This window comes from Acomys minous (assembly GCF_964271855.1).
Source record: "Acomys minous genome assembly, chromosome: 17".
Classification (NCBI taxonomy): Eukaryota; Metazoa; Chordata; class Mammalia; order Rodentia; family Muridae; genus Acomys; species Acomys minous.
The window spans coordinates 57,779,266-57,800,439 of NC_140500.1; the positions used below are offsets into that span (position 1 = coordinate 57,779,266).

The following is a 21,174-nucleotide window of genomic DNA, read 5'->3' on the forward strand; positions in this document are numbered from 1 at the left end:
CTATGCCGCGGCACCTGTAGCAGATAATGATGTTGGAATTCGTAGAGTGGGAATTAAATGAGGGATCCATGAGGTCACTTTTTTTATAAGAATGAGGCTGAAATCCAATGATGACGGTCTATCTGTTCAGCTAGTCCAGGCTAACTTCACTGGTTGGTGTGAGCTTTGGAGAAGTGACCCAGATACATGGTGAAAACTCCTCAGGGTAGAGCCCTGATAAGGCACACAGGGTGCTCAAAACAGGCTTTAGAGAGGTTAGTAAGATGACTATGTGAGGTGGAGCCTTCACACAGCTATCACTATACCTAAGGATAGTAGCAGACATGTTGGTTTTAGCAGTGTAAAACAGCCCCACTGACAGAAATAACCTTCCTCACTCAACAGAACCTCTTAGTAACCAACGGACAGAACATCACTGGACTGAAGGACAGACAGACATACCTGGAACTGTGGTTACGCTTCCACTCATGCCTACTTTTATCTGTGCAAATTACTGAGCATCACAAAGACCTACTTCTGAGGCTCAGACACCATGCACGTATAAACTCAGCTGAACCCTGCACATGAAGCTCTAGAGCTGGGACACGTGGCGGAAGGAAGACCTTCTCATCTTACACTATGGCGGAATCTTGCCACGTGTGATTGGCTATCGTCTTCAGAGTCCAAGATGTAGCCTGATCCTGGTTTTACAGATGTAAAACTATCAAAAGATACACTAGTTTCCTAGAATAGTTTCTTTCCTGGAAAGCCAATGCTCCTGTAAGGCAGCCTGATTAGAATGAGTGACAGGCTAGTTTTACCCCAAATCAACTATGGTGCTCTTCATATTACTTTAACACTCATTTTTAATACATTACCATAATTGTCTTAGGGTGGACTGCCTTTGACATTAAATATGATGATCTTCTTCACTTAATATGTCAACTGTTTTCTTAACAGCTGGAGCTCTGTGGGTTTTAGGCCAGCCTGGTCTGCATAGTGAGTTCTAGAACAGCCAGAGCTACATAGTGAGACCTTGTCTCAAAAAAAAAAAAACAAAAAACTATAGGAAGCATATACAACAAAACGCAAAATATAATTACTGCTGCCATTTAAAAACCTAAAATGTTGAACGATGGCTCTCAGCCAAAACAACCAAACTGGAAATGTTCGTTCTGTATTGCTTTGGAAGGTACACTTGCCTGAATCAGCTTAACGGTACCAAGGACAGCATAGCTGGTTATATGTATATGAGATTTTTCCAGTACTTGCATAATGGAAACCATTTCTAAAGGTTGCCTATCAGTTTTTGAAAAACAAACCGTTAATATTTAATGTGAAACTTCTTATACTAAACAGAATTTTGTACTCTCTATTACACACGTAGATTGTGTGGGTAATGCCTGATGCTCGCACCTAAAACCTAACCTGATGTTGCCTGCCTCCTCTGGGGGAGTCTTCCCTCAACATCCTAGCCTGCTCCAGTTTCTTTCTTCCATGAAAACAAAACAGCACTGACTTGTTCTTCCGAGGCTCTTCTTTGTTTAGGCCTGTCCTATTTTACCCGATTAGATATGGATAGAGTTACATTTCCTTCTGACAAAAACAGCAAAGTCATCCTCAACTACACAATTCCAGTTCCGGGCTAGCTTGGGTTCCATGAGATCCTGCCGTGGGAAACAAAACAAAACAAAACAAGAACCAGCGGGCGAGAGGTTGAGAACACATGCTGCTCTTGCATTTACAAGGTGGCTCACAACCACCTGTAACTCCAGTCCCAGAGGGAGGGAAAAAAAATACACACACACACACACACACACACACACACACACACACCATCCATACATATAAAATAACATTTTTTTAATTTAAACCACAAAACTTAAACATAACAGAAAGCTATCTCTGATTTTCTAGAATTATGTCTAAGGGTCTCTGTAGCAGAAAAAGAAGAGTTTTGTAAATAATGTCCTGACCCAGTCTTTTCTCATGTTAGCATCTAATTGAGAAAGGCTGTGGAAGGGTAGGAGATGATCAGTACGCTCTGTTATATAAAGACATGCATAGAAAAAAGTATCAAACATAACAAAATAGAGAAGAAATCTTGAGTACTGAGATTATTAGGTGACTTTTAATCTACTCTCAGAAAATTCTGTTGTGCGTGTTCTGAACTTTCTACAGTCATCAAACAAAGTTTGAGTACTTACAATCAGGGAAGAAAACGATGTTCCCAGTTTTTCTTAAGTGTCTTTTTAAAAAATATTTTTTGAGTGTTTGCCTGCATGTATGTCTGCGTACTGCGTTCTTGCCCGGTACCTGTGGCAGCCAGAAGAGGGTGTTGGATTCCACCGAACTGGGGTTACAGACTTTTGAGAACTACAATGTGGGTGCTGGGAACCGAAACGCCGGCCTGATTTTTTTTAAAAAAATATTTTATTTAATTTTAATTTATGTGCATTGGTGTGAGGGTGTCAGATGTTGGAGTTACAGACAATTGTGAGCTGCCACGTGGGTGCTGGGAATTGAACCGTGGTCCTTTGGAAAAGCAGTCAGTGCCCTTAACCACTCACTGAGCCATCTCTCCAGCCCCGCCGGCCTGATTTTTAACACTAAGGGAAAAGAGCTTTTAGAAAACCTCTCAGAACAGTTTGTTCTTGTTTAGTGTGAGAGTCATTTAGACCAGAAACTTTGGAATTATCACTTAATATTGATCTGATTTGACACCTGTAAAAGTCATGTTGAAATTTAGTTCCCAATGTGAGATATTAAAAGGTGAGGTCAAGTAGGGCCGTCAGAGTGGTTAGGACTTTGTACTCAAAAAATCATTAATCCACTCATGCGACTATGAAGTTAATAGTTTATCTTCGGAGTATTTAGGGTCTTGAACTCAAAAAGTTGTTAATCCAGTCATATGATAATTAAAATAATAGCTTACATCTCCAGAGCGATTCTGTGATGAATGCAAGTTTACCTAGTCTCCTAACCCCCTTCCTGGCTCCAGGAGGAGACAGGCAGATCTCGAATTTGAGGCCAGCCCGGTATACAGAGCTCCTTCCAGGACAGCCAGGGCTATGCGGGGAAAGCCTGTCTCAGAAAACAGAACAAACAGCAAAACACCTCACCCAAGAGGTACTGTGATATTAGCTACAGAAGGGGATCCAAGGCAGATGCCTCTCACTGCAGTACCACGTCCAGGGCCTGGGCACGCACTGACTGACTTTACCTCCACGTCTAACTCTGGCTCATCCTTGTCATGAACACGCCATCATCCCTCGTCCACAGCACCCTAAGAGCGTCCTCACCGAGGCCCCGACCACCAGCAACGCAATTCTAACCTATGATGATGGTCAGAGTCCTTCAGGAGGAAGTCAGCTGAAGCTAAAGCCGGAACTATGCCGTGAGGACCCGCCTGTGGCGTCTGGTCCCTGCCTGACTCCTCTCCCGCCCCGATGGCATGGGCTGCCCTCAGCTTCAGTGGTCAAGCTTTCCACTGGGGGCGTCCCTGTCCTCGGGGCTTTCTGCCTCCGTCCCAGCTGGGGAGACCCGGAGCGGGCAGGGGCAGCTCTGGGCCGCGCCTCCCTCCCAGCCCCGGGCCCCGCTGTGGCTGTGCGGGCTGCAGGCGGCTCCTCCAGCCTCAGCCTCGGGCTCCGCCGGCAGGGGGCACCCGGGCACGCGCAGCCGAGCGGCCGGAGCGCAGCCGAGGCGACTTCACTCTCCACCCGCAGCCCGGGAGGGCTCGCGACAAACACCGGCGAAGAGAGACGTGCAAATCACCCACAAAAATGTCACCGCACGTTAGGAGCTGCAGAGCGGAACTCACCATCAGTCTCCCGTCCGGCTCAGAAGACCTTCCCCTTGGAAACAAAGCTCTCCACTTCCGGAAGTGCTCACTCTTTGATCTAGTAGACCGGCTCCAAGTCGCCCTGGTTCCGGATCCTGGTGGGCGTGGTCGATTCTACATCTCTCTGTAAGTTCCAGAGACTCTTATGGTACCACCTGCAGCTGATGCTGAACACCAGGGAGAGCTGGCTCTATTCTCTCCTGGCGTTGGGGGTGAGAAGGACCCACATGTCGCGTCTAGAAGTCGAGGTATGTTGTTGAGTATCGGCTTTGTTCTTAGCCTGTGTTGAACAGCCTTGGGTTCTTCCTGTGAAAATGAAAATATTCACTAGAACGAGAGTCACAGCTTTTCAGAACTTTTGAGACTGAATTTACCGAGGGTGCTCTCGGGAGGAAGCGGGGATGCACCTTGGTGGGGTCTTACATTGAAGGAGCTATTCCGGTGCCTGGAGGTTTAGAGACAAGTGGACTCTCACAGCTGTGACGGGGGAAAGAGACAAATCTTTTGAGCAGACGGGAGCACAGTGAAGCCCCGTCTCAGAAAGGATGCTAGGGTCAAGTCCTCAGAAGCCATCTGCCTCAGGCAGTTGTGTAAGGCCAGGGCACCGCTCTTGAGGAAGGAAGGCCACCAAGGTAGTGAAACCAGAATTTGGTTCTGCCTCTCTGTCAAAGAACCCAGTGAACAGAGAAAGGGATTGAATCTTAAAGTTATGGTTTATCCATAGAGAGCCAGCAGTCTGCGAAAATAGATTAATTGTTTTAAAGACATTAATTCCGTACCACCTCCAGCCAGCAGATTATATAGGGAGGAGATAGGGCTGGAGGCAAAGACAGCCAATTGTCCTGGAGCTCCATGTTGCCTCCCTGGTCAGGTGGTGGGTCAGTCACATTTTTGAGATGTCTGTAAGTTTTGTTACTTTTGTGCTCTTTCCTCATCTGCAGATGTTTGGACTTGGGCACTTGTTGAGACTTGGAGTCTAGTTACTTTCTACTGATAACAGCCTCATGCTGCTTCAGAGGTATCTGGGCTGGGCTGGGCTGGGCTGGGCTGGGCTGGGTGATTAACTCAAAACAAATGAGTGTGTGTCCATGCTAAGCTAATACTATGGATATTTTGGTTGCTTTCTACACTGTGGAACCCAAGTGTGTCTTCATAATACAGAATATGCAAGTGTCCCCATCTGTCCCCAATCATCCTTCAGAGTTAGTAGTAACTCTGCGATCTGTGTCATATGAAAGCTGGCATCATGACAGTGTGCCCTTGGTTGTCAGAATGGCTTCTTACTTGCAGGAGATTTTCTGGCACATGAAGATGTATATCAGAACATACCATATGTGGCAGGAGCCACTATGACTTGGAATGAGAATTTCTGAAATAGGCCTTTGTCTGAAACAAATATAAACAATAAAAGTATAAACCAAAGTTGGAAAACAGTGTCAGGTAAGCATACATAAAAACCATTTCTCTCTCACTTCTCTCCTCTTACTTTTGGAAAGTCTGTACAAATGACTCCGTTCTTACTGTTGGTTTTGGGTCAGGGTCTCATGTGGCCCAGACTGTCCTCCACTTTTCAGTCTCTCTACTTCAACTCCCTAAGTGCTGGAATTGCAGACAAGCTACATCATGGCAGTGTGGCTCGATCCTGACATCTTTCCACGTCTCTGAAGATATTGTTGACTGACTGTGGTGGTTTGATCTTGTCTTTCATTCCTGGGATGAGACCTGTCCTTACTGGTTTGAATGGATTCTGTGTTGAGGGTGTGAGTGAGTGAGAGATGTCAAGGAATTAATGCCATAAACCCTTTACATCCAGTTCTAGGCAACTAAGAGCTGTGGAAGGGATGGCTCTTAGACTTGCCTGGTCTGCTTTTTACATTTTATCTATCCTGTTGCTTGATGTCCTAGTATCTCAAAAAATACTAATGGGGCTCTACGTTATAGGTTGTACTTATGCAGTGTGTGTGTGTGTGTGTGTGTGTGTGTGTGTGTGTGTGTGACAGAGAGAGAGAAAGAGAGAGAGACAGAGAAAGAGAGAGACAGAGACAGACAAAGACAGAGGGAGAGAGAGTGCCAACAACAGTTTGTATAACCACATGGAAGGATTATACAAAACCAAAGTACCTGTCCCCATTATTTATCTCTCAATCTATCTAGTTTTTGTCTTTGAAGCAAAATGTAGGTTTTTTTTTGGCCGGGTAGGATAATAGGTCTACAGCACCACCTACTTAAAAATAAACTTTAGACCTGTCATGGGGAACAGTGTTCATGATCATGCACAGATGTAGTCAGTGAATTCTGTGTACAGCAACAAGCTGTGTCTTTTGTCAAGGTGAAGACATACAGACCGGGATTCTAAGTAACAGTACCGCCCAAATGGCAAGATTGTGATTTGGTTTTGTTTTTAATTCTGAATGGAATTGGCTAAAAATAGTAGAAATATCAGAAGAATTATGTTGGCCACAATGAATTCTGTATAAAAGAGAGCACATGGTGGTCATTCCGTGTGAATCGTTGGTATTCTGACTTTAACTGCAAACAAGCTCAGTCATGGATCACCACACACAGATACGTAGGACATTAGATTCATCTGGGGAAAATGTGTATGAAAGTGGTTATTTCAAGACGTTAACTTAAACAAATTAGAATTAATGAGCATCGACTAAAGACTGGGTTTCCTAAGTAGTTAAAATTCTGACAAACTTAACAGAAGCATAAGTAATTATCTTAATTAAACCCTTTCGTTTTTTAAAGTATTTTTTGCCAATGCTGAGAGTGGATTAATATCTTACAAAAACTCACTGTTTTCAACAGAGTACTACATTCTAGGCGGTGTGAATGAACTTAATTTTGACCTGAGGAATCCCAGTAACAGCACATGGCTATGCCACCTTACGTTGTCACCCACAGACTTTGTTTCCAGCTCTTCTCCCAGCCCTCAAGTCAGGGTTTCTCTGTGTCATCCTGCCTCTCCTGGACTCACTTTGTAGACCAGGCTGGCCTCGAACTCACAGAGATCCACCTACCTCTGCCTCCTGAGTGCTGGGATTAAAGGCATGCACCACCACGCCAGCCTTCACCCACAGACTTTGTGTACCTCACTGTGACCATTTGCCACTCATTTCAGCTTCCTGATTTTACCCCCCCCCCCTTTTTTTTAATTTTTTATTTTATTTATTTATTTATTTATTTATTTATTTATTTATTTATTTATTGTCTTTTACCATTTTGGAGAGACCTGGTCATTTTATCCAGATCAAAATCCTAATTTACCCTTCAAAATCCTTCATCATCTAAAATATTCCTTTTCCCTGGGCATGGTGGCACATGTCTTCAATATCAGCCCTGGGGAAGCAGAGGCAGGTGGATCTCTCTGAGTATGAAGCCACTCTGGTCTACACAGTGAGTTCCAGTACAGCTATGTAGCCATAGAGAGAGGGGTGGCAACACTGTCTTTAAACATGAATAAAATATTCCCATACTTTCTCTTTTAAAAAATATTCTCAGAGCTGGAGAGATGACTCAGAGGTTAAGACTGCTCTTCCAGAGTTCAATTCCTAGCAAGCACGTGGCGGCTCACAACCATCTATAATGTGATCTGGTGCCCTCTTCTGGCCTACAGGTGTACATGCAGACAACACTGTATACATAATAATAAATCTTTTTCATACGTGCGCGTGCACACACACACACACACGCACGCACGCACACACGCACACGCACACACACACGCACACACACGCACACACAGCCAGTTGAGCCACTCCTCCCCTCTTGGGGGAGGTGCTGTCGATGTTGATGTGAGAAGATCTTCGGATTCAAGCATGGCTCAATTCCAGCAGCTACTCTACCCAGGAACTGTCATTTTCTGGGACTGAAAAGTGTCCATGAGGCATACCAGTTGTGTCCTCCACCGTGGCTAAGGAGTGGGGAGGTCAGTGCGAGCTCCAGATCCATTTTAGTAGCTCCAGATCAGGTACAGCTGAGGCAGGGATGCGCACTGCTAAGAAGGCTGTCACTGGGCCAGGAGGCGTGAGCACATGGCAAGTGGCCAGACCGCAGGTTTCTTCCTAGCACAGTGGGTCTCAACCTTCCCAGTGCTGTGACCCTTTAATACATTTCCATAACAGATGGTTCCTCCTATTGTAGTAACCCCCAACAATAAAATTATATTCCTTGCTGCTTTATAACTGTAATGTTGCTACTGTTTTGAATTGTAATGTCACTATCTGGTATTTCCAGTAGTCTCAGGTGATCCCTGTTAAAAGGTTCTTTGGCCCCCAGGTTAATTAAGAAACACTGTCCTAGCAGGTGCATTCAGGTGTCCAGGCTGGGAATTAGAGAAAAACACTAAGAAATGCAGGGAACAGGAAGAAGGAGGCAGGATTCCAAAGCATGGGGTCCAGTGTGCCATGCCAGAGCTCGCCTGTCTGGGTATATTCCCTGGGGCCACAAGGAAAATGCATGTGTGCCACCTCCACCGCCACACTCCAGTTCTTAGACTTTGGTTTATAATTATTCTGGAGCCATCCAAGGAGTTGCCTCCCTGGATCTGCTGCCCAGAGCAAAGGAAGGTGCCAGCAGTTTGTACGTACTGCTGCTCAGAGGTGGAACCGTTCCAGACACCCCTGACTCTGTGGTACCAGGTGAGAGGAAAGAGAGGCAAGGGTGGGGCCTGTGTTGCACAGGACTCAAAGGTGACAGTGTGGGGATTAACGTTTTGCCATTGACCACATCAAGTCTTTCTAATCAAGGGAAAGAAGAGGGTTTGTTGGAACGTGAGCTTGGAAACACAGCTCTGGAATGTGGGGACCGTGACCAGGAAACACAGTTCTTGGGACATCACATCTTCCTGCACAAAAGTACCATCTGAGTACCAAAGACCAAAAAGCCTGTAACTGGGTAACCACAGAGAGGAAACAGTTTCTATGCATGCTGCTTGCACACAGGCCGTAGCATGGAAACCAGGCATTCTTTTTTTCCCAGATCTACATGAAGATACATCTGCTCAAAGAGGATAAGAGACAGCCAGCACCCCGTGGCTAGAGGCTACAAAGGGAACGGAGGCAGGGGAGCAGTCAAGTCCTGCTTTAGGGGTGAGTGTCCTGCTTCTCTCTGGTAACAGCAGAAAGACACACCCTTGAACGGCATGTGCACAGACCCTGGGAAGTTGGGAAGGGGGCGGTCAGGAGACTCACATGACTCTTCTCTTCTGCAGGGCTCAGGGAAGGTGTGCAGGCAAGTAAAGCTGTCTGTCCCGGATGCCAAGATTTGAGACCCAGAAGTCTCCAATGGCTACTTATCACATCCGCCAGTACCAGAACAGTGACCATAAAAGTGTCGTGGACCTGTTTTCCAAGGGCATGGAGGAGCACATCCCAGCCACCTTTCGCCACATCCTGCTGCTGCCCCGAACCCTCCTACTCTTACTTGGGGCACCCCTTGCCCTGGCCCTGCTGTCTGGCTCCTGGCTGCTGGCCATTTTCTGTGTCTTCTTTCTGCTCCTGCTCCTGCGGCTCCTTGCCAGACAGCCCTGGAAGGAGTATGTGGCCAAATGTTTGCGCACAGACATGGCTGACATCACCAAGTCCTACCTGAATGCGCGTGGCTCCTGCTTCTGGGTGGCTGAGTCTGGGGGGCAGGTGGTGGGCACAGTGGCTGCTCTGCCAGTCAAGGATTCTCCACTGGGGAGGAAGCAGCTGGAGCTCTTTCGCCTGTCTGTGTCCTCACAGCATCGAGGGCAGGGGATAGCGAAAGCGCTCATCAGAACTGTCCTCCAGTTTGCACGAGACCAGGGCTACAGCGATGTCGTCCTGGAGACCAGCACACTGCAGCAAGGTGCTATGACCCTCTACCTGGGCTTGGGTTTCCAGAAGACAGGCCAGTACTTCATGAGTATGTTCTGGAGGTTAATAGCTATTTGTACAGTTCAGTTAAAGTACTCCTTCCCTTCTGCCTAGGAAGGGGGGCTGTGGCCTATGCTCCTGTGCAGCAAACATACCCCAGAACACTCTGCTACAAGACCCAATGAACCCCATCATGTCAGTGTGATGAACAATAAAAGCTCCTTGCTGGTGCACACCAGTTCTAATACATATGATGGCTGAGTGAGGGTTGGGGGCTCTGCTACACTCTAGGTTTCTGGGGTGCCTGTGTTTCATATATCTAGCCCCATCTGTCATATTAGAAACAATGCAAAAATACTACTACATGCATCTCACTTTGGAGTCTGTGGGTCAGACGTTTCTGCAGAGCTGGAAGGGGCAGCTTACCCAGCCCCAGGACACCTGGTTGAACGTAAACCTTAAGCATGGGAAGTGAACCTGGAGGCCCCTCTGGTCCTCTGTTCCAGGAGCCCATGGGCTTTGGCCTGTATCATTGCCCTTCTCAGAGTTAGAAATGATATCTTGAGTCCACTTTTTTTTTTCTCTGACAGTTTCATATATGTATGCACTGAGTTTTTAACGCAATCTTCACTCACACAGGTTTTCATTACAGCTAAACATAGTCCATGGACCCCAGGTGCTGGAGACAGACGTAAGCATAGAAGGGTTGTTGGGGGAAAAGAACAAAATGCCAGGGGCCTGAACTGTTTTAGTTCATGTTCATGTGCTCAGAGTGGAGACTTTCATTAAGCGACATGCCGAACTGCCAGGAGTGGTGGCGCGCTCCTTTAATCCCAGCTCTCAGGAGGCAGAGGCTGGCAGATCGCTGTGATTTCGAGGCCAGCCTGGTCTACAAAGGGAGTCCAAGACAGCCAAAATAACCCTGTCTCAAAAAACTAAAGACAGACAGACAGACAGACATGCAAAATTATATGAAATACCAAGAAAGCTCATTTACCCCAGGACTTCAGGAAAAGTACATTTCCAACCGCCACCCGTGCTTAAGCCCAACATCGTATTGTCTTCATACACAACAGCTCAGATTTCCCAGAAATAGAAAAGACACCGAATTTCCTAATTTTCTATTTGGAAATTAGGGGGGGAAGTGCTTTTATCACTTTATCTTACTGCTGTGCTTTCTTTAGTGAAATAGCTGTGTAGCTGTTTCCCATGCATTGAAACACTACTTTGTGAAAGGGGAAAGTCAGCTCCTGAGACTCCCTCAGTAAGCGAAACACTGCCAGGAGGTGAGACAGCATCAAAACCAGAAGTGCCAGAAAACTCTGACTTCTCAGGGGGATATGAGTGTACACACAAGTGGCCTCTTCCTGCTCGGGCTGGGGCAGTATAGAAGTTTCTAGGACAGGATGGGCAGGAGGGAAAGTGCAGACCCAGGCACAAAGGGCTGTGAGGGCATCTAGGACAGCCAGTTGTGATGCATCTAAATGCTGTCCCCAAAGCAACTGACCCAGAAGGCCATGCTTTACTCTCCATGGTGACTGAAAGGAGTTGCAGTGAAGCCAGGAAAAACAACATTAAAGCCAGGAGTGGCCAAGAGCCAGCACAGCTCCAGACTCTGAGCGGGCACCCATTGGGGTGGGCTGAAGTAGGAAGCTGGCAGCAGGAGGCCATAGACAGCCCAGGAACACTGGGTCTCCTAAGAGGAAGCTGGGGGCTTAGGGCAGGCTGGGTTCTGATGGGGGATGGGTTGTGCCAAGAACACCTTCCCCATGCTGGCTCAGAGTCTTGCTTGTCTTTCCCAAGCCTGCGGAGCAACAGTGACCACTGGTTTACACAGCCCCTCCTCCACCTTGTACCAGCTGGCTTTTCATGCAAGGAGCCAAATACACGAAAACACCTCTTCACTGCCACACTGCCGCCTCCTCAGCCTCCCCCCCCACCCCCACCCGCCCTGTGTAGGCTGGAATACCCATATGAAGGTGCCCACCCACGGGAATGCAGAGGTTGGATGGAAGTCAACTTCAGATTTCATTCCCCAGGAGTTCCGCCACCTTCTTTTTGAGACAGCCTCTCACTGGCCCGGGTCCCATCTTAGGGTACAAAGGCTGCAGAGAGCCCTAGGGATTCCTTTGTCTCTACCTCCTCAGAGCCAGGATTACATGGCAGGCCACCATGCCTGGCTTTTTAACGTGGATGTTGGGGATCCCACTCAGGTTCCAATGCTTGTGTAGCAAGTGCTTTTTTGATAGAGACATGTCCCCGGCTCCTACATGCCCTCTCCTCCTAGAAGTTCATTAGAAAGAAGCAGCTTTTGTAAAGCAGGGCGCAGGCCCCGGTTACAAGTGGGTAGTACAGAGAACACTGCTCTTAAGTGGGCTTGAAACTACCCTTTGAGAGACATGGGCCACTTCCCTTAACTTCTTCCCTGGGAAATGGCTCTACTTTATTTGATTTCTTGGCCAGAGGCTCACAAGCACGAAAGACATCACAACGAGAGAAATGAAAGCTTCACAAGCCATCTCTGTGACACAGTAAACGACCACATCAGCTGTCCCAGCAGTGTAACAGCCCAAAGGGCAGAAGGGGGCTAGGGATTGGCATTGCTTGCAAGACTGCTTCGGGGCAGTCTCATCCCTGACCTGGCATTAGGAGTGCTGTGGGGCACTTCGCCCTAGAAAGGCATTAGGGGTGCAGTGCACCAGGCTAACTTGTGCATTAGTAGTGCAGACAGCAACAGGTCACATACCGAGATCCACTGAGGACTTCCGGCCTTTTTGTCCTCCCACTGTTCTCAGGATGAGGAAGCTAAGTTCAATGCCAGGACCCCACAGTGGGAGGGGAAAAAAACAGCCTTCAAAAGTTACCTTCGTGCAGGATGTGGCCCCCCTCCCCTGCCATGCCCTCCTCAATATTTTATGTATTTATTTTTATTTATTTTAAAAGTAGAATCTCAGTGTAGCTGTTCTCAGCCTTCATCGCAGCACGTGGAAGTTTTTGAGAGTACAGGAAGAGCTAATGTAGATTTATTGAGATCTCTCGATCTAGGCATCTCTCAGATCTCAATTTTAATTCCAGCCCAGCAATTTGAGTCTGAGAAATTGTTCAACTCTGAGAACAGCAGTGGAGGAGAGGCATTAATGGTGAAGAGACTCGCCCACAATGGGACCAGCGGCCAGTGAGTACCTGGGCAAAGCAGAGGGAGGAAGTGAGCACAGTGTGGGTGCTGCGGCTTTCCCAACATTTCCAGGAATTGTGCTCAGGATTAAACTGTTTTAAATAACTCTGGATAAAACCAAATACACAGAGTCCTGAAAGACAGGCTTAGTGTGAAAAACAAAAATCTCAACTTTATTTTTAAAGAGGCAGTTAGTTCTAAGAGACATGGCCACTACATGCAATGTACAGAGAAGTGCCATGAAGCAAGCATCTTATTTCTAATACTGTAAGAAAACCAAGCAACAGGTGTGTTTGCAGGTAGTCAATGGAAGAGCTCCAGAGAGCAAGAAGCAAGTGTTCTATAATGGTAGACTCCTGGGAAAGGCCCGAGACATACCATTAGATGTTTGTTTTCTGCTTTATTCTGTAGGCTGGGGGGGGGGACACACACAACATTTTCAGACAGTGTCTTGCTACATGGCCCAGACTGGCCTCCAACTCTCAACCCTCCCAAGTCCCAGGCTCCTGAGCACTGGGATTACAGGTGGTGTCCTCCACCATGCCTGCTTTGAGATTTATTTTGAAGTCAAGAAAGAGCCAATCTGTTCCCTCCGTCTAGAATCCCAGAGCTACAGTGAAGACTGAACAGTGCATACAGTGCTTACACAAGCGCAGAGCACAGGAAGCTGCAGGACAGGCTGGTGAGGTGCTGTGGTCCTGAGGCGTCTCCCCTTCACTGCAGCACGAGCTGGCGTCACACTTCACTGGCTTTTCTGTTTTGTTTTGTCTTTTCAGACTTGTCCCACCTGAGGTGTACTTAAAGGGGGCATTTGGACTTTTAGGGTACTTGCGGGGTACATTAAGGGTGATGAAGTACCACGAAAAGAAACCCAGCTGGTCGTGAGCACAGGCCTCTCCCAGCATGTGTGTGCCAATGCCAGTGACTAGGCTGGAATCCAGAGGTGGCAAAGGGCACTGAGTGAAAGATGCTGTCTGCGTTAAAGAAGGGACAGCAAGGAGCGAGAGGCTTCCCATAATGGTTAGCCAGAGCCAGCTTACCCTCCCCCCCGCCACACACACAAACACACCGCCCCAGATTAAGCCTAAGATGAATAGATGTGGGTTCCAGCCCTTGTCACATTTCAGTTCTTGACCTTCGGTTTATAATTGTCCAGGAAACAGCCAATGAGGTGCCAGGCCGGATCTGTGCCCTAGAAGTTCAGTGGCCCCGTGGTAGGCTTTTCAGGATATCATCAGAGGCTCACACCATCCTGGACACTTCAAACTGTGTACCCAGGAGACAGATCTGTTAGAGGTCACAGGGGTAAAACTTGGGGTCTCTGTGATCTAGAGTCCCACAACCTTCCTGGAGACCCATGGGTGGAGAGTTATTGGGTTGATCTTTTGTCAACACTCTGTATAAAGTGAATTTTTCCAATTGCTCGAAAGAGCATTTGTTGCAACTTGCACCTGGGAACACAGGAGTTTTGGATGTCTGGACCTGGAAGAGGAAACAAAGATCTCAGAACAGCACCTCAACTCCTAAAGGTCAGTTTCCTCTATTAAATCCTCAGAGCAGCCTAGAAACCAGGCGTTGTTTTACAGATGAGGGTACATAGGCTAATGAGGTCATGGGACATGTCCCAGGGTCAGGTGGCTAGAAGAGGGAGGAAACATGGGGTCAGTAGGTGACAATGGCCTGATAGTTTTTCCCAGTAGTGTTGCCCTGCTTCCTAATGGCTGTTGACAGAGGCGCACCTGAGAATGCATCTCCCTGGTTCTGGGAGGCTGAGAGGGGATTGGGGCACTGACTTGGCTTCCTCTGTTTCCTGCAGGCTGAGGGAAGCTTTGCAAGAAGGTCTTGTGATCACTGACACTTGAGATCCAGGAGTCCCCATGGCTCCTTACCACATCCGCCAGTACCAGGAGAGGGACCGCAAGAGAGTCCTGGACTTGTTCTCCAGCGGCATGGCAGAGCACATCCCCGCTGCCTTCCGCCATATGCTGACACTGCCCCATACTCTTCTGCTCTTACTTGGGGTGCCCCTTGCCCTGGCCCTGGTGTCTGGCTCCTGGCCCCTGGCTATATTGTGCAGCCTCCTCACACTCCTTGGCCTGAGGCTCCGTGTCTGGCTATCTTGGAGAAATTTTGTGGCTACGTGTTTGCGCACAGATATGGCTGACATCACCAAGTCCTACCTGAATGCGCGTGGCTCCTGCTTCTGGGTGGCTGAGTCTGGGGGGCAGGTGGTGGGCACAGTGGCTGCTCTGCCAGTCAAGGATTCTCCACTGGGGAGAAAGCAGCTGCAGCTCTCTCGCCTGTCTGTGTCCTCAAAGCATCGAGGACAGGGGATAGCGAAAGCTCTGGTCAGAACTGTCCTTCAGTTCGCACGGGACCAGGGCCACAGCGATGTTGTCCTTGAGACCACCACTGTGCAGTATAGCGCTGTGGCTCTCTACCAGGCCATGGGCTTCCAGAAGACAGGCGAGTACTATGTCAGCATACCCATGAGGTTAGAGGGTCTTTCTATCCTTCACTTCACTCACTCTCTCCCTTTCGCTGTGGAACCAGGGATGTGATCTTTTTTTGCCATGTCTGTAAGGCTGCAGTCCACTGTGCTGTAGGACCAAGCAAACCCTGGCAGTTTTCTGCCACCTATGCCAATATCTCGGGCTTTTTGTGTTTGTTTTTGTTTTGTTTTGTTTTTTGTATTTTTGTTTGTTTGTTTGTTTGTTTTCCTTTCAGACCAGTCTTGCTGGTGGTGAGTTGTGTGTGTTGGCTACCTGCTCCATTCTGCCTTTTTAAGTGTCATTCTTTCATCTCTTCAGTGTCATGTTAATACACCACAAAACCCCAACTCACATTTCACTCAGGAGTCAACTAGATACCAGCTTCAGCTAGCTGGTCTCAAGACCACAGGGCAAGTGACCTTGGTGAGCTAAAGTTCTAGCAGCCCAGATGGATTTAGGTTCTTTGCAGAGAAGCTGGAATGAACTCAGAAAGAACATGGCAGCTTTTCTGAAACACCGAAGCTGCCACATAGAGAGAAATGTAAGACTTGTGTTGAAAGGAGCCTCCTGTGGTCCAGGCACAGCACAGTCACAGGCCAGGCTAGCATGTGCCCTGTGATAAGTGGCACAACCAAGTGCTTATCTTACCCCTAAGTCACCTTTGTTCAGAGAGGAAGGTGACTTCTGTTGGCAGGGAGAGTGATTAAAATGGCCTCTCCTGGCTTCCTGATCCTTCATGCCTTATTTGGTTCCGGTCTGTGGGAAAGCACAACTAGGTGGATAGCAAACAGGAAACGTTGGTGTGGATCCACGAGAGCATATGGGATCATGAGTTGTCATGAATGTGTCCCCCTAGAGAAAAACCCCAGAACCACTTGGCCCTTGCTTGGGTTGGGCAGCAGGAGGCCTCCAGTGATCCTGGTTATCTTAAAGATTTCATGAGCCCAACCCTAAGTGTCTTCCAGATAAGGAAACCACCCTGGAACCACAGTGCGGATGGCAGTGCAGAACTTGGAGCAGCCTCTAGAGTGGAGAAAGGCATTCTCAGAGCTGGTGAGGTTGTTGGGTAGACATTTCAGTACTAGGCATAGGCAGCCTTCCTAGCTGTTGTGAGGAAAAGGCCCTGATGTCCAGCAGACCACAAATGCATGGCTTTTGGGTGCATGCCAGGACTGAAGAGCTCACTGCTGGAGACATCACAAGACGTGGAAGAACAAAGCAGAGACTCAGCTGGAAGTTCCCTGTCTGCTGTCTGGGTATCTAGTGGCAAGAGGCTCAGTTCAAGCTGCCCTGGGACAGTTGTTGCAGAGTCTTGCTCGGTTCTGGAACCTGTGTGCTGAACTGTTACATGCCAGGAAGATGTCCACGGTGGTGCAATAGTGCCGTTGTTACATTTGCAAGCAGATGCTCTTTGGTTAAACTTAGTGCCTCTGCGGGAGGGAACGCTATTGAGTATTCTAAGCCAGAATGAAATCCTGTGGCTGTGGAAGCCATAGGCCACAGTGAGGAGACTACTTCTATTGTTTTATTCTTTATTAAGCATGTGTAATGTGCCAGTGGCCTTCACAACATTGGTGCTTGTGCCCACAGATGCCTGCAGTGCAGCCTCAGTTGTGTGGGGAGATCACACAGTGAGTGAGGGTTACTTTAGACTCAGAACGTGTCAAATTGCTGAGAAAAAGTGACTGTTCCTTTGGTACAGCCCCATATTATGTCATGAATGGAAAAAAAATAGATTCATATGTCATCTGCTCCAAGGTTTAGAGGAGGATGGGAGAGGGTGCAGAAAGATTCAAGATCTGGAGTTGTGTTGTCTGTTTGGCCTGACTTGAACCATCCTCCTGTGGAGAGCTGGTAGGGGCTGGAAGTCTCGGGAAAGGGCTCTTCCCTAAGGTCACCAAGCAGGAAACACTTACTGGCAGAGAAGTCCCTTAGGAACCTGAGTGTTGCAGATTGTATGCAATCAATGGAGGACTTTAATTAATGTGGGACCACCCATGCTCCTGTAAGGACCCTTCCCATGTTCCTATGAGCAGCCCCAATAAACTGGTTTGTCCAACTTGACTTGAATAGAATCATGCTTGTTTGCTTGTCTGTCTGTCCTGGTGCCCTCTATGGTGTGACCAGATGGTTGTTCACATCCCCAGGGGAAGTCAAAACAGTGACACTGGCACAAAAAGGATGGTTTTCCTCATTTTGTACCTACCTGAATAAGCCATCCTCGAGCCAGATCACAGGAGCAGAGAGGCCAAGCAGGTCTTGCATGGAAAGACTGCCAAAGTAGGTAATGGGCCAGTCCTGGGCACCAGGGAAAGCTGCGTTACCCCACCCCCACCCCCACCCCCACTCACTACTGGGATCTCTCCTGCTCATTGACTCTGCTCCTGGAAACACCCACTGAGCTGCCCCTTGACCTCCCTGCCCCACCCCTGCTCTTCCTCTGCAGACATGGCAGCCACTCAAGGGCAGAGAAGATTGCTGGCTGCATCCAAACATGTCCTGTGAGTCGGGAAGAGACTTGTCCTGTTGGAATCCTGGCTGCCATGGAGAGTTCCCTCTATGCTCCAGGAATGTGTTCCCTACGAGGGATCCGCCAGCTGCCATGTTGCCTGATGAATAAGGGGACATGGCGCTTTGAGCACCCCAAAGGCTATGACCAGCCCTTAAATGCCCACCCTGAATGGAGCCTTCTGAGGTGCCATGCAGCCGTATCCAGGAGCAGGAAAGCGATGTCCTCAGTGGTCTTGAACTACTTCCACAATAGTCAGCGAGGCTCCGTCGTCTCTTGCTGAAGGATGCAAACATGGAGCCCACGCTCCGTGTGCTGATGGCAGCATGGACGCGTGCATGGGATTGACATTGCTGAGCCAGAGTGGACAAAGACAAGGAGGAAAATGCGCTAGTGCTGGGAGGGCCACGTGACCAATAGGAAACTGTGAGCCCAAAGGCAGTCAACCTGGTAAAGCGGAGATGGCCAAGGTTTGGGGAGACAGAGAAGGAAGCAGTCGCTGCTGGAGCTGAAGTTGCGTCTTAGGCTGCTGGGAATGCTTGGGATTTGAGGAATAGGGTTAAGGCACGACACCTGGATGGACCAAAGGTCACAAATACAGTGCAACTATAAGCTAATCTTATATCGTGTACCTTTCATCTAAAAAAAATAGAATGGGCTGGGGAGATGGCTCAGTGGTTATGAACATCGCTTGTTCTAGCTGAGAGACTGAGTTAGACTTCCACACGGCTCCTCGCAAGGATCTGTAACCCCAGTTTCAGTGGATGCAATCTCTCAGAAATCCCGGCAAAAATACCAATGTATAGAAAAGAAACAAAAAGATCTTTTAGAAAATGGAAGGAAAGAGAATTGTTTGATAACGTCATGGGGAGCCACAGATCATTGCAAAGCACATGTGTGTCTTGCCAAACCGTGCTTTCCAGTGGTCGAGGTAGAGACATGGTTTCTTTCTTAGACTTACATTATGCCGCTAAAATATCCCTGGTGAGATGTACCACCACGCATGTCTGCTCACCCCAGGTAGGGAGCTCATGACAGACCAAAGTACAAAGACCACCAAGTCTGACTTGATGGACTAATGAGTTTTATTGTGGGTTACTTACAGGAGTGCCAACGAGGTGATACTGGAGCAGAGATGACTAAGACACCGGCATTACAACAGGCTGGAGACTGTCCTTTCCAAGTGATTCTGGTCTGAACTTATTCCAGGCATCTTGGCTGCTTAAGGAGCCTCCTTCGGGGTGTAATGTTTTGATCTCAAAGGAAACTTAGACAACATATTTTGTGCATGGGTGTTTGCCTATATGTATATGTACCCCTTGGATGCCTGGTACCATAGAGGCCAGAAGGTGTCAGATCCTCTGTACGTGGAATTAAAGATGGCTGTGAGCCACCAAGATGTTCTGCAGGAGTGGCAAATGCTCTTGACCACTCTGCCATCTCTCCAGCCCCGTGGGAGGTTTGAAACAGATGCCCTTGACCACAAATAGTAAAATCTAAGTACTTCAAGTTTCAGCTCTCAGAATACGTCCACTCCCACCTTGAACCAGCAATCACTGGCAGGTGGCCTGCCAACGGTGCTCACTGTGCAGGGTATGACAGGAAGACTACCTCTTCCTCTAGGGCGTGTACCCCTGTATGCTTTCCCTCAGAGCCAACCAGCTTTCCATATTAATTTACGTGGTATTAATGAAAATGACAGGAGTGATTTGGACAACTTGTACAGCGTACCTAGAATTGACTAAATCATTTCTTTTTTGGTTGATCATTTACACAACCTATTACATTTATTTACTCTGTGTGTGTGTGTGTGTGTGTGTGTGTGTGTGTGTGTGTGTGTTGCCTGTGAAATGATTTACACGTGATAGTTATTGACAACCATTCATTCTGGTTGAGCAAGTTAGAAGTGTCGGGTCCTCTTTTAAAATTAACAACCAGACTAAGATGAGCTCACGCCTTTGAAAATCTTCTTGGTGCCCAAGCTCAGGGTTACAGCATTGTAACAGATGAAACCATAATCATATCAGTGCTGGGAAGGGTGGTACATAGTGAAGGAGTTAGAACAGCTGAGAAACATCTGCTTCCTTCTCAAGGCTCCCCAGTCTCTTCCTGGCACTGTTTAACACATTTGGACCATAGTCAAGGTCACGGGCAGTCCTTGAAGCATTGCCAAGGCAGAAGTGGCTGTTGGGAGTGGAGAGCCAAGAAGTGAGCAAATAAACATCAGATGAAGTTGGACCTGGATGGCATTGCCTCAGCCATTTCACCTGTGTGTGATGGTGGTCATGTAAGGTCAGAGCACATCTTGTTGGATTGGCCTGGGTTGCATGGTTTATCACTCACTTCAGGGTGACGCTGCTGTTCCTCTCAGAGCCTGTGAGCCCCTGGGGGCCGTTCTCACTCAAACCAGCACAGCCACCACGGTGAATCAGGGACTTGAGGGGGGGTTTCTTACAGGTGCTCACATCAGCACAGGAAATGTAATCTGAGCACTCAGGGAGGCAGAGGCTGGTGGATCTCTGTGAGTTTGAGGCCAGCCTGATCTACAAGGAGAGTCCAGGACAGCCAAGACTACACAGAGAAACCCTGTCTCGAAAAACCAAAAAGAAAGAGAAAAAAATAACCCTGCATCATTAGAAGTCCGTGAACAGCAGGTAGGTCGTTCCATCACAGTCCCCTACCACTTACAACAGCCATTTACTGCTTATAGAACCCCAGAAGTGGCTTCACTAAGTTTGGAGATCTGCCAGAGCCATGTGAGCCTCCTATCTCTTTAGGATATGTCTCAGTCTGCAGGACGCAGCTACACAGGGACCTGCTCCTAGATGAAGCTTTAAATCCCCGGGACCATCAAGGACACCTGTCCTGTTCTGTCCCCTCTGCTTATACACCCTGGAACCTCTCTAGGAAGCTCTGGCCTTGGTGGCTAAGAGACGATGTGACAGAAGAGCACAGCATTCTTTTGAGGGACCCACAGTTGAGTAGGAAACTGGACCTACAACTCATAGGCAAAGGGGTGTGTGTGTGTTTGAGAGAGAGAGAGAGAGAGAGAGAGAGAGAGAGAGAGAGAGAGAGAGAGAGAGAGAGCCGATAGGCATAGAGGAACATGTGTGTAAATGGTTGGGTCTTGAGAGAAGATGGAATCCACAGACTGAGTGGACAGTAACCTGGACAGACAGCTGTAGGAAACTGTGCATGGAGAGAACAGAAGTGAAGCCCATGGTCCCAGGCCCTAGTATGTTTGGCTTTAGAACCATTCGATGATGTAGCAAGGGGCATCTATCTGGGTAAACTTCCCAACTAATAGACTCCTGAGTGAAATGTGAGTTGGGTTT

General features: G+C 48.0%; 3 protein-coding genes across 9 annotated transcripts in view; 2 read left to right on the forward strand and 1 right to left on the reverse strand.

The window, feature by feature from the left end:
- The window catches only part of TPRKB (TP53RK binding protein), an 11,740-nt gene extending 7,802 nt beyond the window's left edge, over positions 1–3,938 (reverse strand). The window contains exon 1 of one of the 3 annotated variants that reach the window (XM_084766668.1): positions 3,800–3,938. The gene's annotated coding sequence lies outside the window, so the exon portion shown is untranslated. Of the gene's footprint in view, positions 1–3,314; positions 3,778–3,799 lie in introns of those variants that run through there. The other 2 variants (XM_084766670.1, XM_084766669.1) reach the window with 2 other exon arrangements.
- LOC311588717 (putative N-acetyltransferase CML1) overlaps positions 1–9,912 on the forward strand; it is a 21,998-nt gene extending 12,086 nt beyond the window's left edge. Inside the window, exons 1-4 of one of the 5 annotated variants that reach the window (XM_084766662.1) lie at positions 3,928–4,068; positions 4,762–4,838; positions 8,804–8,913; positions 9,036–9,912. In XM_084766662.1, coding sequence (XP_084622788.1) covers positions 9,079–9,777 — 699 coding nt within the window. In that variant the 5' untranslated portion in view covers positions 3,928–4,068; positions 4,762–4,838; positions 8,804–8,913; positions 9,036–9,078 and the 3' untranslated portion in view covers positions 9,778–9,912. Of the gene's footprint in view, positions 1–3,927; positions 4,069–4,761; positions 4,839–4,891; positions 5,261–8,542; positions 8,712–8,803; positions 8,914–9,035 lie in introns of those variants that run through there. The other 4 variants (XM_084766665.1, XM_084766664.1, XM_084766663.1 and 1 more) reach the window with 4 other exon arrangements.
- Positions 9,913–13,664: 3,752 nt separating this feature from the next.
- LOC311588501 (N-acetyltransferase family 8 member 2-like) lies at positions 13,665–17,394 on the forward strand. Its single transcript, XM_084766192.1, has 2 exons — positions 13,665–14,367; positions 14,655–17,394. The coding sequence occupies exon 2, from the start codon at positions 14,716–14,718 to the stop codon at positions 15,397–15,399; it is 684 nt and encodes a 227-aa protein (XP_084622318.1). The 5' UTR covers positions 13,665–14,367; positions 14,655–14,715; the 3' UTR covers positions 15,400–17,394.
- Positions 17,395–21,174: the final 3,780 nt, after the last annotated feature.

What these genes read in the sequence shown, in the direction of transcription:
- LOC311588501 (XM_084766192.1), top strand. Translation starts at nt 14,716, where the DNA reads ATGGCTCCTTACCACATCCGCCAGTACCAGGAGAGGGACCGCAAGAGA.